The 15,479-nt window shown below is 49.5% G+C and overlaps 2 protein-coding genes across 3 annotated transcripts in view; one reads left to right on the plus strand and one right to left on the minus strand.

Moving 5' to 3' along the window:
* ALS2 (alsin Rho guanine nucleotide exchange factor ALS2) overlaps nt 1–15,479 on the plus strand; it is a 212,037-nt gene that overhangs the window by 69,205 nt on the left and 127,353 nt on the right. The gene's annotated exons all lie outside the window — the stretch shown is intronic.
* FZD7 (frizzled class receptor 7) lies at nt 1,051–4,791 on the minus strand. Its single transcript, XM_031601243.2, has one exon. It carries the CDS (start codon nt 4,745–4,747, stop codon nt 3,047–3,049), a length of 1,701 nt encoding a protein of 566 aa, XP_031457103.1. The 5' UTR covers nt 4,748–4,791; the 3' UTR covers nt 1,051–3,046.

Raw genomic sequence — 15,479 nt, forward strand, 5'->3', positions numbered from 1 at the left:
GGCAGTTTCACAAAGATTTATTTTAATTCTACTCTGTTACGAGAGCAACTGCTACTTTGTTATCAAAACAGTGACAGATTTTTATTCCAGAAGGCCAGACGCTATCACTACTTGAAATTCTCCACATTGTTTCCACTGTGAGCAAATTCTGTCTTGATGTGAGTCACATATGCTTAAAAGTTAATAGCAGTTGCTTTTACTTTATATCAGCATTAAATTTCATGTACAATCTCCAATTTTAAAAATGAAGTTAAATCCCAGGATTTTGATAGTTGTTTGGAAGTGACTTTAAATCCAGAAGTGTCTAATAGGAAATCCTGAAACAAAGGCATGCATCTTTAGTGGTTTTTCAGTTATGGACAGCAGACAGCCCTCACACCTAAATGCAGTTTCCCATCCATCTAGCGAAGATGAGCAGCTAGTAGGGGAAGAGAAGGGGACAGTCTGCATAAATCACAAGCCTGTCTGTGATGCATTAAGAATTAATTCTATGCTTTGCAGTATGGCTGTGGCTGCAGGGTGTCAGCTTCACTGCTGCTCCCAGTCTTTCCAGCAGCAGCCCTTTGGCCATGCCATTGCCCCAGCTGGCACTGATGGATTCATGGGAGGAAAGGTGTATAGAAGGGCCTTTGAAAGGAACTTACAGTGGTAGTTGGTGAATTTTAACTGCAGGAGGTGGTTATTTTTTAAACCAATGGTGTCCAAATAAAGCAGTGCCCTGGAAGTGCAACTGTTGTATCCCATGCTCTGTAAGCTGAAGTTTCAGGGCAACCAGAACTGCCTTGGTGGTATGGCTTCTGTGGCATCTTACAGCTGTTTTGCAATTTTTTAACATAGATGCAGCTTAAGGTAAAAGCAGAGTAATGAACCCAATAAATAGGATGAAGTCACTGCAAGTGAGAAGCTGAAAGTTATCAACATTTCACAGGTGTGAAAAATGCTGTGATTTAATTTAGAGCACCTGCAGCATCCTCCTTTTCTTCCATTTCAAAGTCCATTTGAGATGGAAAGAGATCATTATCCCTATTTTATAGATAAGGAAACGAAGATGATCAGCTTGCCAAGATGCAGAGCCTAGAATGAAACCTCAAGTGAGGGCAAACGTTTGGAAGAACCTCAAACCCTCATCTCCTATTGTTAGGGGCCAATAGGTGTGAAACGCCCAGTGGAAGTTGCTTTGAGTTTCTCCTCAGTTGTGAATTTACTCAAACGGCTGTGCTCTGCGTGCCCCAAGCAAAGCCCGAGGGGAGGACAAGGCAAGGACGTTCAGGACCGTCCCCTTTCTGGAACAGCGTTCAAAGACTGAAAAAACTTCAGAGCCCTTGTATTAAAAATCATTTATTTGGTGATCTGTACATGGGATGAAGCAGGGCCTCATACAGACCTTCAAGAAAAAAAAAATCAAGTAAAAACATAAATACATATTTTCTTACAAAAAGGAGATTTACAAAATATACATACTGCACTTGTCTCACAGTTCACGTCTTTCCCCACGTGCACGTAGTAGAAGACAAAACCCCAAGCCCGGGATCAGCTGCCCTGAAGGATGTGGTCGGCGTTCCCCCAGCCTGCAGCCCGCACCTTCAACCTCAGCCCTCCGATCTCTTTGACTTCCAGACACTCTTTTCCCACTCAAAAAAAAAAAAAAAAAAAAAAAAAAAAGAAGCAGCCATAGAGTGGAGACCTGCTGAAAATCCAGACTTTCCTATTTTGTCCTTAGACAAGAATACACACACACACACTTACAAAAAAGAACCCTTCAGTGAATATAAAGGTAAAGCAGTTCGTAACACATTAAAAATGAACGTGGCGACATTAAAAATTAATAGAAAAATCTGTCACATTTCAAAACGAAACCGATGGATTTAATGATCAATTTTTGCACGTCTTTCCAAGACGTGATCTCTGGAACGCCGAGCAGCCGTGTTGGAGCCGGAGCGAACGGCTCTCCCCGCGGCCGCGGAGGGCGGTTAGAGCGGCCCGGGGCCGCTGTGCCGCAGATCGGCGCCGAGAGCCCCCGGTGGTACGGCTGCACCCAGGGGCCAGTTCGGGGCGTTGGCTTCACCTGCGGCAGCCCCGCTGGGAAGCGGGGGAGAAAGCAGCGTTACGGGAGGGAATCGTATATCAGCGTTCCGTGCTGTATGGTCTCGTTTTGGCAGGTGCTCCCAGTTACGCTCTTCTGTCCCTCTCGGTCTCCCGCGTTTCCTTCCGCGTAGAAAAGCAGCCCGTCCCGAGCGGGTAACATTCCGCCTCCTCCACTCCTCACAAAAGGAATGTTTATTTCTGCGAGCTCCTCACATCCAAGGGTGAACCTCAGCGACTTCTTTTTGTTACTTTGCCCATAAAAACCGATCCCATGCTTACGCCTTTCTGTTCAGAAAACACTTTTGTTTCCCCCTTTGTCTCCTAGAACAAAGGCAAGGGGGGAAAAGCCTTCTGCTGAAAAGCAACAAGTCATTTCTTTTCAGAAAGGGTGTGGAAAGGCAGCCCCCTCTTTCCCCGCAGCAGCAAAAAACAACAGACCGAGGGCCGAATTTCCACTCCCTTCGAAATGCGAACACCGGGTATCATTGAGGTAAAACAGGAACGTGTAAGCGACGGAGCGGAGGCGGCTGAGCACCGCGCTGCCCGCGGGGTACTCACGTGCTCGCCCCGAGCTGCATGAGAGCCCGGGGGCCGCCTGACCCCAGCGGCTCGGAGTCGGGCGGCCCGCGGGCGGGGCGGCGCTGCGCCTTCTCCCCGCCCGGGGTGGCCTCGGCCGCGTTGGTTTCCTTCCTGCACAGGGAAAAGAGAGGGGGCTGTCTGGAAAGCGAAGGGCTCTCCTGCCCCGGCAGAGGCCTCTTTCTGTGCTTTTCCTCTCAGCCGGGCGTAAGCACCATTGGACACAGTGCACGTAGTCCTTTATGTAGTGATCATTTTTTAACCCCGCTGTGAGAAAGCCAAAGTTTTGAAAAGCCTCCCCCCTTCCTCCGTCTTCAGGGAGCCGCTGTTGCCTCCCTTCTGCCGAGTACCCTCTCTTCTGCGTGTGCCAGGGCGGCTGGAGGTCTCATACCGCCGTCTCACCCTTGCTGCCGGTACTCAGTCTGTGGTAGAAGCGCCGCCAGGACTGTAGGGTTTTACCAGACCAGATCCAGAAGCCCGTTGTGATGCCAACGATCATGGTCATGAGGTACTTGATCATGAAGACTGTGAAGTCCGGGCTCATGGGGGCGAAGTGGCTAGGGCAGGGCACAGCATAGGTTTTGCACGTCTGGAGGAGCCACGTCTTCTCCCAGGTGCTACGGAAGGCCTGCTCATAGAAGTAGCATGCCAGGACAATGGTGGCAGGGACTGTGTAGAGGACGCTGAAGACCCCAATGCGCACCATCAGCTTTTCCAGCTTCTCCGTCTTGGTGCCATCATGTTTCATAATGGTGCGGATGCGAAACAATGACACAAAGCCGGCCAGCAGGAAGGAGGTGCCAATGAAGAGGTACACAAAGAGCGGTGCCAGCACGAAGCCCCGCAGTGAGTCCACGCTGTAGATGCCCACATAGCACACCCCGCTGAGCACATCGCCGTCCACCTGCCCCATGGCTAGGATGGTGATGGTTTTGACAGCGGGCACGGCCCAGGCAGCCAGGTGGAAGTACTGGGAGTTGGCCTCGATGGCCTCGTGGCCCCACTTCATGCCAGCTGCCAGGAACCATGTGAGGGACAGTATGACCCACCAGATGGAGCTGGCCATGCCGAAGAAGTAGAGGATCATGAAGAGGATGGTGCAGCCTTCTTTCTTGGTGCCTTGGGCCACGGTACGGTAGCCATCCTCAGAGAAGCGCTCCAGGCATACTACCCGCTCCTCCAGCAGGAATCCTGCCGCGTAAGCCACCGCCACCATGAAGTAGCAGCCCGAGAGGAAGATGATGGGTCGCTCCGGGTAGCTGAAGCGGCGCATGTCCACCAGGTAGGTAAGCACAGTAAAGAGGGTGGATGCACAGCAGAGCACAGACCACACGCCCACCCAGAGCCGGGCAAAACGTACCTCCGCCTCCTTGAAGTACATGAGCCCGTTGGGCCGGCCCGGCTCACAGGGGGCTCCACAGTCCCGCTCCCCCAGGAAGCGGTAGCCCAAGTAGGGGGGCACCTTGAGCTGCCGAGGGCAAGAAAAGGAGAAGCCGGCGGCGGGCTGCGGCGGGGTGAGGTCCGGTAGGTAGCCGGCAGTGGGCTGCGCCGTGGCTCCCCGACCTCCCGCGCCACCGGGCCCTGGCGGGGCATCCGACGTGTTCTGCCCCACGCAGATCTCGCCCGCGCCGTGCACGGGAAAGTTCTCGCAGCGGAGCCGCTCCGGCCACTGGAAGCCAAACTTGTTCATGAGCGCCTCGCAACCCTGCCGAGCCCGCTCACACAGGGAGCGGCAGGGTGGGATGGCCTGCTCCAGTACGGTGCAAACCGGGGCATACATGGAGCAGAGGAAGAACTTGAGCTCGGCTGAGCACTGCACCTTGACCAGCGGGTAGAACTGGTGCACCTCCAGACCGGCGTCCTCCTGGTTGGTGTGGCCCAGCAGGTTGGGCAGGATGGTCTGGTTGTAGGCGATATCCGTGCAGAGCGGGATGGAGATGGGCTGGCAGAAGCCGTGGTCCGGCACGGAGATGGCCTTATCGTCCTGATGCGCCGCCGCGCACGGGGTGCCCAGCAGGGCGGCCAGCAGGGCGGCCAGGCCCAGCCAGCGGAGCCCGGCGTCCGCTCCTCCTGCCGCGGGCCGCATCGCCGGGGCCCGGGGAACCGCGGGGCGAGAGTCAGAACCGGGCGGCGCCGAGCCCCAGGGGCGCGGGCGCCCGGCGGGCGGCGGTGGGGCCCCTTCCGCGGGGCGGGGGTGCGGCGGCGGCTCCGCGGCGTTCCTCTTCGGCCGCGGCGTGTCGGCGCTCCTCGGCGTTAAGTTTCCTAAGTCGGTAGCGCTGGAGGTGGCGGACGGGCAGAAACGCCGGCGACGGCTCTCGGTAGCTCCGCGCAGGGTCCCGCGGCGAGGCGCTTGGCGCTGCTCCCCGCCTGGCTGCCGAGCCCCGACGCCGAGGATTTAGGTTACGGCTAAACGGATTATTACCGCGCCCGGCTGAGCCGTGTATTTTACTCGCGGGCTTAAATAACTTTTAAAATCCAATTATTGCGCGATCCTCCCCGCGGGTCCGCTCCCGACGGGCGCCGCCGCCTCGCCTCCCGGCCAGCTCCACTCCGCCCGCGGCCGTGCACGACCGCACGCCCCGCAACTCCCGGCCCGCGGCCGAGCCGGGCACAAAAAAAGACACATATACGCGCGGGCGCGCCTCTGGCCCCGCCCCCGCCGCCGGCCCCATTCACAAACCGCGGCGGGGGCGGGGCTTCACGGCGCCCGCCCGCCAATCCCGTGCCGCGCCGGGGGCGGGGCCGAGGCGGCCCGAGAAGTTGCGCTCAACTTTTTCCCATCCCCGGCAGGGCAGGGCGGGACGGACCGGGGGCGGGAGGAGCTGCCCCGGGGCCCCGCGCCCCCGCTGCGAGGCACGACCGGGCGGGGGGCAGCGAGCGCGCTCAGGGTGGCCCGAGCGAACCGAAATTAACTGGCTGCTTTCTGAGCGGGCTTTGAAAATGCAAACAGCTGTCCGTACCCGGAGTTTTTTAATAAATAATAAAAAAAGCTCCGCCCGGGTACATTTGCAGAATGAGCTAATGGCGTTATGGGATGTCCGTGTCTGCGAGCCATCGCCTCCCCCAGCGGGGGGGCTGATTTGTTATCGCAGCATGACCGTTGCGTTTTGCTGGCAGAATGAGCGCTTTATTCACGCGGATGTAAGCAGGGAAGGCAGCTTGTTTTGAAATGTCCACCGCTACCAATTCTGAGGAGAAAAACGTTAAATCGCCGTGTGCGCGGCTGCAACCCTTAAAGAGGCCCAAATGGTGTGTAACAAAGCAGCAGCTCCTCCGTGGAAGCGCCCTGCCCGTCAGCGAGAGACAAAACGCCGTAGGTCAGGGGAGGGACGCTGCTGGCCGGCGGGTGATGCGAGGCGGGCCCAGGGCCAGGACGGCGTGCGTTCGCCGAGGACAGAAGTATGGCTTTGCTGCACAGCTGTGTTCCAGGACGTGCAGATGCACCGCGGGCTGCTGGAACCTTCGTGCTTCTGGGGCCAGGAGTGCCGGAGCGGCGCAGAGGGCGTGCAGAGCGACTGCGTTTCCCTTCATGCTCTGGCCTAGGGGCCAAGTACTATCCAACCCACTCGTCCCTCCCTTTGAGGACAGGAACTATACCATTCAAATTGCTGCTTCTGCTCTTGTACTCTCCGTTGTGCTCATATTGTGCCTAAGCAAATACACCAATCTGTGCAGTTCAAGAGATCAGAGTGTGGCTCAGGGAGCTCAAACAGCAATTGTTGGACAAATGTTTCCCATATCCTCTCCTGCTCGTGAACAATGTGTCCTCATACCAACAAGACCATAGAGCTTCAGCTTTTGTTATATTTGTTAAGAGAAATTGACAGTTATAAATGGGCTTACTAAAATAAATGTACTCCTCTAAAAGTGGACATGTTTTTAAAGCGACTCTTCTGCTCCCTGAGCTGCATGCCAGGCAGGATGAGCTACTTGTGCTCACAGCAGTTGCTTCTAGACAAGAAGCCTTTTCTTCATTTTCAGAGCTGTTGGAGGGCCCTAAGAAGAACTTCAGCGTGTCAGTGTGGTGAGGCTACTTGTCTGAAGGGCATACTTCTGTGCACCTAGTCACTCACCTTCAATGGAAAAGTTCTCCATGGAGAAGTTTGCCATTAACTTATTTATTTTACTGTTGGTTTGTGTGTGTGTGTGTGTGTGTGTGTGTTTGTGGTTGGTTTTTGCGTGTATGTGTGTGTGTCCAGCTGTTGGTAACCTTCAGAAAGATTTTTTCATTTTTTTTCCCCATCCCAACTTTTTGTGACACTCCATGAGCTGTGGAGCCATCAATCTTTACTAATCACCTTAGATTTCACTCTGGCTTGTATGTCTGACTTCATCTGTGAGGTATTTTGTGACATTCACTATGAAGAATGTCAGAGGAAAGGAGATGTTTCAGTGCAGGCAATGACAATGCAGAGGGAGGAAAGGAACTGCAAACTTTCTGCCCCATGCATTGACTGATCTGATTTTTGTATGTAAGGAGACATTTGGAGCTAGTAAAATGATATTGCAGGAAACTTTTTCAGCAGTGTGGAGAGAGTGACAGAAACTATTCCCAGTAAGGAATGTCAAATCACATGGCGAGACCTGAACTGGGTATTTATTTACAAGACAGGGCAGATGGCATCAGTGCTTCCCCCTGTTTTTTGCTGGTCCCATTCATTAAAGTCATTCTTGTGAGCCCTGGTCTGAAAGAAAGGATGGCCAGGAACTATAAAAGCTCAATTACGTTTGTGTTGAATGTAACATAGAATCAGTGAAGCAAAAGGTGAAAAAAGAAGTAGGCAGAAGGGAAGAAGGAAAACTGTATTCCCTGTTACTTCACAGTGAAATAAGAAAAGAGTAAACTTATTATGTGGGCTGACACTGCTAGGACATTTCAGATGGCAGGAACATGCAACAGCATTTACTAAGATGGAAGAAGAAAATTTCTTGGACACATTATCAAATTCCAGTGTTTTTCTTTTTCTTTTTTTTTTCTTAATTAGACCACTGGGAGATGGGAGCAGTCACTGACACAGGGAGTGGTGGTCTCAGAATGGCAGACTGTGGCCTAGGAAAATCCCAGGCTACTACATTACTCTGAGACATCCTCACAGCTTTCAGGGAACAAGAAAAATTGATAACAGAAAAGCAGCAGCAAAAACCAGGGTTCTGTAAGTTACTCCAAAACATCAGAGCCTCTCTAAGTAGCATCAGCCCTGTTTCGAGTGGCAGCAAACTTGTGCTCATCTCCTGCTTTTACCACAATCTAAATTCACAAGTTTTAGCCTGCAAAGTCACTTAAACTTCCTCGGACAGCAGGGATTCTCATCAGCACTAAGCACATGCAGTTGCTGCTGCTCAGATCCTCAGCCCCTCAGAGCAACTGCGCTGCTCAGGGCTTCGCTGCTCCTGGGAAGGTATTGTAACTGTACAAGAGTTTAAAAGGTGTCCTCTGAAAATCTCCCAGCCACTGCTCTTCTGAATATCCGACATTGCCTCATGGCAGTAAAGGAGGAGCAAAGTCCCAGTAAATCCATGAGACCAGGGTTTGGTACCAGCTCTGGAGCACCGGACTTTGCACATAGCGAGGAGCTCTTGGGAACAGAGAATTCTCTGCCTTCATACACATTTAAAAATAGATCCAATTCAACTCCCAAGCTAAGTCAGAGGCACAGAAATCCCTACATGATGTCTTTTCCTGCTGTTTTAAAGCCTCCTTAAACGTTGCCAATATAATTTTCCTTCCCATCTGATAGAAAACTCTTCCCATGGGGGGAAGGAAACCAAAACAAATCCCCCTCCCCACTCTGCCAGGCAGCAGTTATTTCGGGTGCCTGAGGGTGAGCATTTTCAGATTATCTGCCGTGAGGTTTCCAGACCTTGTTACCCTCAGAAGAATAAAGGACAGCGTTACCACTTCTCCTTCATCGCTGCTGAAACTCTGCTGATGCAGGCATGGTGTCCTGCCACCATCCCAGCTGCAACTGGCTGAAGTGTGGGGCTTCTTCTTGCACTTAAGCTAACTGAAGGACTTCCAGGACAATTTTCATCTCAGCATTTTGAAGCACACTCACAAATATTTGTACATGATCGGGCAGGCTATTGAGCTACGAACATTAAAATTTGCCCTCCCTAAAACTTAGTGGGGAGATGCCAGGAGCCTGGGGGGGAAGTGATGCATGCAAATTCTACATAACAATCTGCATAATTAGAAATAAGTTCACAGCGCTATATCTGCTTGCATTTCTATCAGTCTGACAGACAACTCTAAATTACACATTGTTTGAGTCTGTTTTTTCTATAGTGAGACAGGAGAGCTTGGTTCTTCACAGGCAGGGAGTGGGGAAAGGCAGGCCCTGCCCCCCAACACAGAGCCTGAATTTGAAATTAGATTGAAGGCATCAGAAACTGATTGAAAAGAGAGGATGGGGAGTGCACAGGTGACAAAAGGAAGGGGATACCACTGGAGGGGATGTGGTTTCCTCAGTGAGAGAGGCAAATGCCAGTTGCATCATGGATTTGTAGGATAATTACTAGCTTATGAAGTAATATACCAAAGGATACAGTGGGAGCTCCACTGCCTTCTACATTTACGATCAAATTGGAGAAAACATTAGGAAACATTCACAAAGATGGGCTATCTGGTGATGGCTTTCATCTTTGACATCCCTGAATAAGAAAACAAAACCTGAAGTTGATCAGCTCATCCCCACTCAGCACTTCACTGAGGACATCAGTTACATTTTAACCCCTGCGTGACACTTTGAATTCCCTTGTTTCCCTGAAGTGAATTTAATCTGCTCTCACACAATTTTGGGGTTGCAGAGGCCCTTTGGTATAAAGTGTAGACAGCCCTTCTTTATTTTACTTTCCCAAGCAAGGTGATTTTTAACAAGGCAAATTCTTTTCAGAAGCAGCGGTATCAGCCAGGCCCTGCCATCACTCTGTCTGTGTGCAGTGATACCACAGTATGAAGAGGAGAAGCTTCTAGGGATGGTGGGGAAAACAAAAAGAGTCATAGAATTGTTAAGGTTGGAGGAGACCACTAAGATCATCTAGTCCAACTGCTGGCCCATCACTACCATGCCCTGACCCAGATAGGCAGCATATAATTTAGTGAGATACAGCCAACTTTCTCAAGTTTGTTCATCAGTTTCCCATCTCATCCTGGTGCCAGGGTTTTTGTGAATGTGGAGTTATGTTTTGTTTCCAAAATTCTGATGTGAATCTAGCAACTGATGGCACTGATCTCTCTCCTTTCAATACCCTTTGATTGTGAGGAATGTGATGATAAAATGCTTGCACTACGTGTTTGTCATTTATTCCCAACATTGTTTTAGTTTGTCTTTCTATAGTCTCATTTATTTGAGATTGAATCTTAAATACTTTCCAATGCACAGACAGAATGCTCGCACTTGTCCTACTTATGTGAATGGGTAAGGGCTCACTTGTTTCAATGGAAACAGAGCCAAAGCCTCAACTTCTGTTTATGTAGGAAGGAGAACTGGATTTAACTCAAAACAAGAGATGGGAAAGATCCATTATATCACTTAGTCTCTGCTTTCATAAATGCCAGCGGTTTAATTAGCTTAATTTTAAATACCTTGAATAATGGGACCATTGCTATTTCTCATGGGACATGGTTCTGCCATCTAAGGATTGTATTGGCAGGAAGCCACTGCCTGATGTTCAAACAAATGGTTTATCTTAGCTTGATTAGGGCCTACTAAAGATGAGTGCAGCCTCTAAGAAATATGCTGTTTCCAAAGCTTAGAAAACAAGGGAAGAAAAGCTGTTACTCAATACAGAATTTGCCAGATGTCTAAATAGGCTGAGGAATTCCTAAGCCTCTGTTTACAAAATCCTCTCTCCTCCTCCCATGAATGCTTAAATTACAAATCACTGCTACCATCCTATGTTTAGGGTGAAATTTCCTTAACTCACTTCGCTTCCAAAATGAGTTTGGGAAAAGAAACAAACATTTTAATTACTTTTATTTTCCCTCTTCCTGATAGGCTTGTGCAAATTAACCCTCGTGCTCCTCAACTACAATTAAGCTCTTAGGCAGAATTATTTCTTCCTTTGGTCTCGATCGTGCCCTGGGGACACGATTGCTGAGGTGGTTCCCTGCTGCAAGGGGACACAAAGGTTTGTGTGGGGGCTTCTGCAGTCCCCCCCAAGCCCCTGGAGGAGAGCCATGCTGCTGTACCGGGAATTTCCCTTCCCACCAGACCCCCGGGGAGCAGTGATCCAAAGCATTGCAGGAACTGGGGCCATGAGCAGCATCTCGAGCTCCCCTGCACGTTTTTTTTTTACCCAGTCATTTCCAAGCTGCAGTTTTTCCTTCCTTGCCAGCCTGCACTGACTGAACTTGTTGGAGCTGCTGAGAACTACACGGAATGGCGCTGGAGACATTGAGCCGATTTCCATCTGTGGAGGGAGGGGAACCAGAAAGCGGCGCTTTAAATAAGCTCCCTCCTCATGCAGTCTCTGAAGGGAATGAGGGCCCATTTTCTTAATTACATGTTCATTAGTATGTTTAGTGCTCTCCTCCCTCTCTTCCCCCAGCTCTGCCACCTGGGAGTTCCTACTATGTTACTGGAAAGCCACAGAGGTTTATTTAAATACCACATAGTCAGATTGGAATGAAAAGCTATGAAGCTTCCCCTCTTTAATACTTTTTGAAATTATTTATGGGCTATGCTTCTTGCCTACGTAGAAGGTGCCTTCTGAGATTCCTGCAAGTCAGTGCAGAAATAGCTGTTTGAATTGAGCAATAATTAGAAGCATATGGAGCAAAGCAAAGCATCAGAGAAATCCCATTCTGCTAAAGAAACACTGCTGTCTGAAATAGATTTCAGCTGCATGTAACGTTTTCTCATATGGGCTGCAAAGAAATAACATCATATGTCTGGTTTGCACCTACCAAAGCTGGGAAATTCAAAGCAACATCTGAAATTCTGTTCTGTGTTCAGTCCACTATTGCAAAGCTTTTGCAGCCTCCATGTTTTCCTGGGCTGTGCTTATGGTCCCTTCTTTTTTTTTTTTTTTTTTCTAGACTTCAGAACAATGGAGATTCAACTTTTTATGGTGAATATGTGTAGATCTGTATTTAATATTTTTCTCTCAGTCTTGGCATTTTTTAAAAAGGATTTGACACGCTGAGGAAATGTGCATGGCTGAGGACATGGTTACAATCTCTTGTAATCCACAGGCTCAGTCCAGGGAGGCACTTAGAGCTCTCAGATCCCAATTTGCTGCCAAATTCGGAGGCGCTTGATGTGGTAGGCTGCTTCACTCCTCACTTCTAAAAATAGCAGCTCCTGCTCTCCTTGCTCCCACAGATCCTCCCTGCAAGTTCAGAGATAGCTGAGAACTCAGCACCTTGAGGGGAGATGTGCAGAACCCCAGCCCCAGCTGGAATGGCTTCACTCATACAGGTGGAACTGAACTCAGTTTGCTTGAAGACTCTGTACAATCTTATTGTTGGCAGGAGATGAGCTTCTTTTGACAGCTACAACTTGCTGACCGGATACCCAGCCCTAAAGCCGTGTTTTCGTCAGCTGCTACACATATACGGTAAAACCATGGGTTTAATGACGAGCTCACTCATATTTATGCTGTGTTTTTCAAGGGTGAGGAAACCATATCCCAGTATAATGAAGCACCCAGGAGCCATTGTGAAAAACAGTATTGCTTTAAAATTGTAAGAACACAGAATATTTCGGAAAGCATCAACATCTAGTACTCCAAGATGTCCCAGGCTTGTGCTACTTGAGATTTTTTACAAACAGCTTTGAAGGTTTTGCCTGGAGCAGAAGTTACAACTCCTAGGGAAAAAAAAAAAAAATCAGGTTATGGAGGAAGAGTGAAATGTTGGCAGGTCTCCGTTTCCCCTCAAGGTGAGCAGGCAGCCATGTGTGGGCTCAGCAGGGCCAAGCTTGGGAGCTGAGCTGGTTGGGCTGGGGCCTGCAGCACGGGGAATGATGCTGGGCTGCAGCCGGTAGCTCTCCTCTGCCTGCTGTCCTCCCAGCCCGTGCTGCTGAAGGTGCTGTGTTTTGCCTGGGACGTGAAAACTGAAATTCCAGGTGCTGAATGCAACTGGAGTACAGTTGCAGAGACAGAGACGTTAGTGCTGGTGTCTTTGCCAGGCTCCTACAGGTTTTCTTTTTGTAAAGGCTGTTGTGCCACAGAAGTACAGTGTAGGAAAAGGAGGGCTACAATGAAAACACTTCTTGGGCAAGTCAAATGTGTCCTCTTGCAGCATCTTGGAAGCAGGGCCAGGGTAGTGTGGGGCGCTCCCAGGTTGCTCCTGAGCTTCTTCAATAGGCCCCGACTCACCCCAGGAGGCTGCTGTGAGCTGGGGCTGAAGCTGGGCAGCTGAGGGACAGCAGAAGCAAGGGGTCAAAGGGCATGTTTGCTAACAGGGCTGGCTAAAAGCATCCCAGAACCAGCATCATGGCTGTGTGAAACTTTATTACTGCTTTTATCCTTCTTTGAAAGTACTGATTTGACTCTGAATTTTCTTTCAGTACATTTTTATCACAATCACTTTTGAAAAAAAAATTTGTATGTTCAAAGATTTTAGAGAAAATTCATTTTATGGGTGGTGTTTAAGGTTGCATCTTTTTCAAACGTGACAACAAATGGTGCTGGGGATAGGAGCTCATGTGGAGGAAAACCCCATGTGTAGATCTTCCCAACACTTTCTTCTGAGAAATACTTGAAAGGGGTTTTGCAAAAGTATGTAGTGTTCTTTTCCTATTCATGAGCATACATTTAAAAGAAAAATCAAGTCAGTTTTTAGGGCAGAAATTCCAAGTGTTTATAAACAGAAGCAAAAACAAAAGCTGGGTAAACCTGGATCTATGGGCACTGAGCACAGGCACCCCCTTGGCTCAGGGAGGAATTAGTGCCTTGCATAATGAAGCCTGGGGAGCTCATTTTGTCATGCTCAATAGGCCACAGTGGTGCAACAGTAGGGGTGGAGGGATCAGCAGCACCAACAATGAATTCTCTTCATTTTTCCAATTTAAGGCCTGAGCAGAGGAAATGCAAAGCTTTTCTTTTTCTCTCCTTTTTTTTTTTTTTTTTAAAGAGTAGATGAAAAGAGTAAGGCAGTAAAGGAGCCAGGTTGACACCTGTATCTGTGACAGCTCAGTCAAGGGAAATAGTGGGAAGGAATCCGCTGGCAGCAATTTGAAACTGTACCCCTTCCTGCCTTGGACGCTTTGACGGATGGCGCAGCTTTGTGCAGCCATATGGTCGAACATCTTGAAGGGCCGCCACGGAGGTGCTGGTGCCAGTGCTGGGAAGGGAACCGAGTCGTTAGCGGAAACCAGAGTTCTGAGAGAGGGGCTATTGATCTGTAATCTTGTTGGGGAAGACAAAGCCCGGGCCCGTGGCAGGGCTGAGCCCAGCGGCCAGCAGGGTGGCTCAGCACATGGTGCTGCGTGTCCGGTTGGAGCAGAAGGCCGTACACTCAGCTGGGCAGACGCAAAGACTCGCTCACTGGCAGTTCCCTCCTTATGCACCTCCCCCCTCTCCATATTCACCCCAAATAAAATCTGGCGCCATTACAAGCTGTCACAGGCTTTTCCCCACAACAGAGCATCCCCAGCAGGATGCAGCTTGCCCAGCCCATGCTGCAGCTGAGAACTGAGATCCCCAGCCTGGCCCCTGCCAGCACTGTGCCCATCCCTGCAGAGGAGTACCAGGGCCAGCAAGATAAGGGTTGTAATGACCGCGGTGGGTTCTGCTTTCCCTTTTATTGCTCCGTTCGTTACGTTTGTTTCCAGCAGAGAAGAGTTTATGTGTGAGTGACTGTGCTGGCTGTGTTGGACCAAGCTCCCTACATGGTTATGTGGATGGACTCCAGGGACAGAGCTACACTTCCCTTAATAAGCTCCTCGCACCACATTAAAGATAAAAGAGGAAGGGAAATATTTATATTCTGACAAAGCAGCTCTTCCCTTCAGGCTCTTGTTTTATTTATTAGCTTGCTCTGTCCCTCTTTTGCAGGTTTTCTTTTCTCAGTTTCAGTGCCTCTGCACTCTTCTTCTCCTTTGTTCACTAATTTTGTCCCTGGGAGACAGTGACAGTGAAACTTAAGAATTACTGTCCAAGACATCAGATCCAAATTGTGTAATTCCCGGTTGATAACTACAGCTCTCCCCCTATCCACGTTTTTAACACAGAATAATGATTTATAGGGCTAAACAATTGAATATACTACATCTGGTATACTCCAGTTGCTTTTAGATGAAACTGTAGAAATAGGGTGAGCTGGGTTTTTGATGGTTGTTGTTGGTTGTTTGTTTTTTTACATTGCAGCACAGCTGCTGCTTATCCTTTCTTGTTTGTGTAGGCAATGGAAACCACCATCATTCTTTTCTGTAGAAGCCCTCACCGAGGCATGACACAGCTACACTGAGACCTTTCTAACCTCATTCATCAAACACTTCCTTCCCTCTGAGGCCTCATCCCCAGGGACCATTCATTTCCTTCAACTAATATGTATGCCACGTGAAAGGCATCTCAGTGCCTGGCTCTGGCTCTGCGTTTGTGGAAAGGTTCAAGAAGACATAAGAATGCTACCAGCACATGCAGTACATGATATTCCCTAACCGTTCTGCTTCTTTTGCCGCTTCTCATATATTGCAGGAAATCATGTGCTAGCTTAAAATGTCAGGGGATACCAGTGCCCATGTTATAATTATTTTTAGTTATGTTTTCTTCTCACAATCAAGTAGCTCCCCTAAGAGTGAAGTTTCAAAAATAAAGAGAGTTGGTGCCCAGCACTGTTACCTTGCTGATATTGTCACGTTGCTGCTTGC

The sequence above is a fragment of the Phasianus colchicus genome, chromosome 7 (genome assembly GCF_987193195.1).
Source record: "Phasianus colchicus chromosome 7, bPhaCol1.hap1.1, whole genome shotgun sequence".
In the NCBI taxonomy this organism is placed as follows: Eukaryota; Metazoa; Chordata; class Aves; order Galliformes; family Phasianidae; genus Phasianus; species Phasianus colchicus.

Coding starts and splice junctions, on each gene's coding strand:
- FZD7 (XM_031601243.2), bottom strand. CDS start 4,747: ATGCGGCCCGCGGCAGGAGGAGCGGACGCCGGGCTCCGCTGGCTGGGC.